The 4,976-nt window shown below is 36.7% G+C and overlaps 2 protein-coding genes across 2 annotated transcripts; one reads left to right on the forward strand and one right to left on the reverse strand.

The window, feature by feature from the left end:
- Positions 1-245: 245 nt before the first annotated feature.
- Positions 246-1,276, reverse strand: LOC131038198 (germin-like protein subfamily 3 member 2). The gene has a single exon (XM_057970548.2). The coding sequence runs from the start codon at positions 1,129-1,131 to the stop codon at positions 469-471; it is 663 nt and encodes a 220-aa protein (XP_057826531.1). The 5' UTR covers positions 1,132-1,276; the 3' UTR covers positions 246-468.
- Positions 1,277-2,268: 992 nt separating this feature from the next.
- Positions 2,269-3,424, forward strand: LOC131038142 (germin-like protein subfamily 3 member 2). Its single transcript, XM_057970474.2, has one exon. The coding sequence runs from the start codon at positions 2,355-2,357 to the stop codon at positions 3,087-3,089; it is 735 nt and encodes a 244-aa protein (XP_057826457.1). The 5' UTR covers positions 2,269-2,354; the 3' UTR covers positions 3,090-3,424.
- The last annotated feature ends 1,552 nt before the right edge of the window (positions 3,425-4,976 follow it).

The raw sequence follows: 4,976 nt of genomic DNA on the forward strand, positions 1-4,976 counted from the left end.
TCGACCAAATGAAAGTTTAACTAAATTCAATTTATCATCCCTATCATAAGGGACAGAAAAAAAATGCTAGGGTAATCAAATGTAAGTGTAGAGAATGAGGAAATGAAAGTGGATGAGTGAAAAAATTAGAAAATCATAATCTATCAAACTAAATAAAACAAGTTTGCTTCGTACACCGTTCATTGATTTGTTTAGAACAAACTTAAACATTAAAAACAGTGCATTACACTTTGCTATTATCAGAATGACTTCAATTATAGGACTTGATCATTATTCAACAGATAAGCTTACATTAGGTGATTATTGAACCAGAGACTTTGATTCTTCACAACACAGAAAGAAGGCACCAGTAGGGGTGCTGAGCTAGACAACCAACTTAATAAACTTAGCAGACAGATTCTTCAGATAAAGTTACAGTCTTTGAAAGGATGAAACATATATTTTGACAGAAGATCCACTAAATATCCTCTATCCCTTGGGACCAAGCTTGGCTTTCAAGGATCTGACTTGCTTTTTACTAAGCTGAAAAGCTTTTTGAAGAAGATGGTCCTCAATGCCTGATCCAAACAGGGTAGAAGGAAGCTTCAGCAATCCAGGATTCTCACTATTGAATGTTCCCACAATGACAGCAGGTCCATGTCCCACATTCATCTGAAAATGCACCAACCCTCTTGGAAAAACCATCAAATCCCCCTTATGAATGACCTTAGCATATAGTTTGTTTTCTGATGTGATAAACCCACAATACAAACTTCCGTCCACCACATACCCAATCTCTGTGGCTCTGGGATGCAGATGAGGTACATTCAATCCCCCTTTCTCAAAATCAGCCCTCACAGCTGACATCCCCAAAGTGTTCAGTCCAGGAAATTGCACAACACTCACAGATGTACCTGCAAACCCAGTGCTACTAGCTGATAGATTCCCAGCCTTCCTTAGCCCCTCATACACAAAGTCATCCACAGTAACCTCACTGGGATCCTTGCAGGGCAGTCCATTGAGATTGAGCTTGTGGGTATTATTTAGCTTAAGTCCCACACAAAAATCCTTCATGGGATCAGGATCTGCTACTGCAGCAATCATAAGAACTAGTATTACGGCTGCTACTGTTTGGTACTTCAGACTTTCCATTACAGGTAGATGTGATTTCCAAGCCTTCAATCTGTAGAATTTAGTGCCTAAAGTGCTTAGCTATCATGAGCACATTAAAGAAGTGGCCTGTTAAATAAGGCATTGGATACCTTCCACCTGCCCTATTCCAGAAGCTAATGATGTTCTTTTGAAATGTGTGTCCATGATCTGACTCCATATAAGCGTAGAATACTATCCGTGTCTTAACAAATGTTATAGTTAGTACCTGGCTAGCATTGTATTAATTGCATAATAATGTTTGCAGTGGATGTAACTTTTACCTTTTTTATGTGGGTCTGAGTGTAATGTCATTCTCAATCTCCAACTGTTCTAACCGTTGTGTGCTTCCGTTCTTGATATAAACTCTTGCCCTCCAATTCCCTAGTTTTTAATGGGCTGTCAGCTGAGATTGCCACGCTCTGCTTGGCTAACGACATATAAAAATAACAAAGGCTTTCATCGCTTCGGTCTTTTCTTGCAAAAAGTGCTGTCTCCCCACTCAGATTTAATGATGTGTAAACTCATTTTCTGAATCATAAAACATATCACTATTCAAAATTTGCAATTGACGCCACTGCACGTCATAATGTAACATAGGATTTGAAGACACCACCTGGCTCTTCCTCTGTTTTTCTTGTTCTTTCCTCTCTCTTAATCGACCCATGATTGAATATGGTTCGTAGAAGCAAAGTTAAGTTTGCCGGCTATATGATGTGTATTCAACGTCATCAGCCCTCAATTTTTTTCACAGTAGAACCTAAAATTTAATAAATATGGGCAGTAGATACCAGAAAGAGATACTGTACTTCCATCATTACCTCAGTTGAACCTTTTGTCATCTGTACTGGCAGAGCGTGAGAATCTAAGCTGGCACGCCATGCGAATAGTTCATGAATTGAACCAGGGCAATGCATTATACTTCCCCAATGAAAAATCAGAGTACCCTAAGCACACAACGGTTGGAACAGTAGCAGAGTGAGAATGACTGGACATTTGAACCCACATAATAACAATAAAAAAAGCATGCTAAAGTGCAAGCATTATAATACAATTACTACAATGTGGAAGAACCGATGATCAGGTGGGGGCAAGTCCTTGATTCTACAACCATTAACATTGGGGACCATGGGTAACTATAGACCTATAAAAAGAATATCAAGAAGCTATTAAAAGCGCAATTGGAAGCAATTCTAGGCCTCAACTATTTCTGCTTTTATTGGCGGATGACTAATATTATTGTTGGAACTCTGTTTGACAAAAGGCTTGTAGAACACCATTTATCTGTAATGGCTAGTGGGCAAATTAGTTTGAGATATCCATTTCTTGTAATTCTTGTTCTTGTGATTTCTGCAGCAGCAGATCCTGATCCTCTGCAGGATTTTTGTGTGGGAATCCTCAAGCAAAGCGAAACCCAGGATATAAATCTCAATGGATTGCCCTGCAAGGATATCAGGGAGGTAACTGTGGATGACTTTGTATACGAAGGAATAAGAACGGTGGGCAATCTATCTGCTACTAATACTGGATTTGCTAGCACATCTGTGAGTGTTGCCCAATTTCCTGGGCTGAACACATTAGGGATGTCAGCTCTGAGGGCTGATTTTGAGGAAGGGGCAGTGAATGTGCCTCACCTGCATCCCAGAGCCACAGAGATGGTTTATGTAGTGGAGGGACGCTTGTATTGTGGGTTTATCACCTCAGAAAACAAGCTATATGCCAAGGTCATTCATAAGGGGGATGTGATGGTATTTCCAAGAGGGTTGGTGCATTTTCAGATGAATGTGGGACATGGGCCTGCTGTCCTTTTGGGATCATTCAATAGCGAGAATCCTGGATCGTTGAAGCTTCCATTCACTCTGTTTGGATCAGGCATTGAGGACCATCTTCTTCAGAAAGCTTTTTATCTTAGTAAAAAGGAAGTCAAATCCTTGAAATCCAAGTTTGGCCCTAAGGCCTAGAGGGTTTTTGCTATGTAGTGGATTTGTTATTCATACTAAGTCTTCATCTAGCCAAAGATGGAGACTTTATCAGAATAATCTGTCTGTTAATTTATAAGGTCGGATATCTACCTCAAAGACCTCTCCTGATACTTGTTTCTCTCTGTGTACTTTTGTAGTGAAGTATCAAAGGCCTGGGTCTTGTGGAACATCATCTGTTATATAGGGATAAGTATTAACATTTAAGATTCATCCTCATCTTGCCAATTGCAATCCATCCTTCAGAAGCCAACTTGCTTGTGTTTTATACAATAAAACAGAAAATTTAAAACCATTTTGCCCAAATATGGGTAGCATTGATGGTAAAAATGTGTGATTGAGATTTAGCTGGTCTTATCAGTTCTTAAATTTTGTCACAGACCTGGGATTAAGAGCCCAACTAGTGAGCGCACATACAAGTGAATTTGTTCTGTAAATGACGGTTTTATTTTACAAATTTACACTGTTCCATGCCTTCTTATTTTCCCAAATCATTCCAGGGTAATTTAATCTCCAACTCACGCAAGCCTTCGATTGTTCTATAATCTAATTCTGGGCTCTTGATGGGCAGGGGACCACTTCCTCAGCTTGGTTCAATAAGTGGATAGCACTTAGGATAGTAGACCACAAATGATGGAGTGAAGTACATTAATCTTTGGTTCTAGAAAATTGTGATTTGATTTAAAGAAAATTAAATTTGTTCTTAAATATTTTTAGAATTGTGAAATTGCATTTTTATGTTTTTTATATTTTTGGTACATTTAGTTTACAGTGCAATATTTTTTATAAGTGATATAGTCTAATGTGAATTTGATTCATGACACTATCATATCTGAATTCTATGTCATTTATTTATAAAGAATTTATCTTGATCCCTAGACTTCTTGTTATCACTTTAGATTGGATTTGTGAGTGTAGACATGACTTGGATAATTTTCACACGATTTGAACATTCAAATTTTAGAATTCAAATTCAAATTCAAAATAATTCACTTTGTCCTACAAGTTGTTGTGAGATGACCTAACACACATTTGTTGTTGATTTGAGTGCTATGTTGTTGTATTTAAAGACATTTAAGTTCATTCATTTGAAAATCACCTAAGAAATTATGGATCACATCTAGAATTTGATTTGCAAAAGGAATAAACAAAATCTAGTAGCATTATAGAGCATTACATCAGCATATGTCATCCTAAGTCCATTGTATTATTGCTTGTCATCCTTAATCATTGTTCCAAAGTCATTAAATTAGTCCAACTAGGGGTCTAGATAAGGAGAACATGACGTTCACAATTCAATGAATCCCTAAAGGGGTTCTTAAACATCACAAAGATTTGAATATTAGAAGATTGAGGCAAATGAATCCCAACAATCAACTATTTGCTAGTTTAGTCTTGTGGGAGTAGGTTCAAATCTACATGATAAATCATTTATGTGCTTATAGTGATCAATTTGCAAACATGGATCTAAACTAGAATGACACATAGTTTGTAAATTTTGAGACACATGCCTAATAAGCCTTAAAACATTGTTGTGGTGATGAATTAATTCCCAACATCTCCAAAATCTAGCTAAGTAAAGCATTTAAATCCTATATTTGATTTAACATTTAGTGTTCTCAATGTTAGTTCATTTATCTAGGTTAATTAATACTTATTTACCTTCTTTATTTCAATAGCATAGATATTTTTATATAAGGTGTATTTTTTCTCTCACATTTGATGAACCTAGCTTATCTTACGCCCCCTAGGTTTATCATTTATACATTAGGATTTCAAATCTAATATTTTTATTACAATTTGAATTTTAAAATTTTATTAGGGCTTGGGCTCTCTTTTACTTGTACTTCATAGTTATACATTTCTTAA

This window comes from Cryptomeria japonica, chromosome 11 (assembly GCF_030272615.1).
Source record: "Cryptomeria japonica chromosome 11, Sugi_1.0, whole genome shotgun sequence".
Taxonomy (NCBI): domain Eukaryota; kingdom Viridiplantae; phylum Streptophyta; class Pinopsida; order Cupressales; family Cupressaceae; genus Cryptomeria; species Cryptomeria japonica.

Coding starts and splice junctions, on each gene's coding strand:
- LOC131038198 (XM_057970548.2), bottom strand. CDS start 1,131: ATGGAAAGTCTGAAGTACCAAACAGTAGCAGCCGTAATACTAGTTCTT.
- LOC131038142 (XM_057970474.2), top strand. CDS start 2,355: ATGACTAATATTATTGTTGGAACTCTGTTTGACAAAAGGCTTGTAGAA.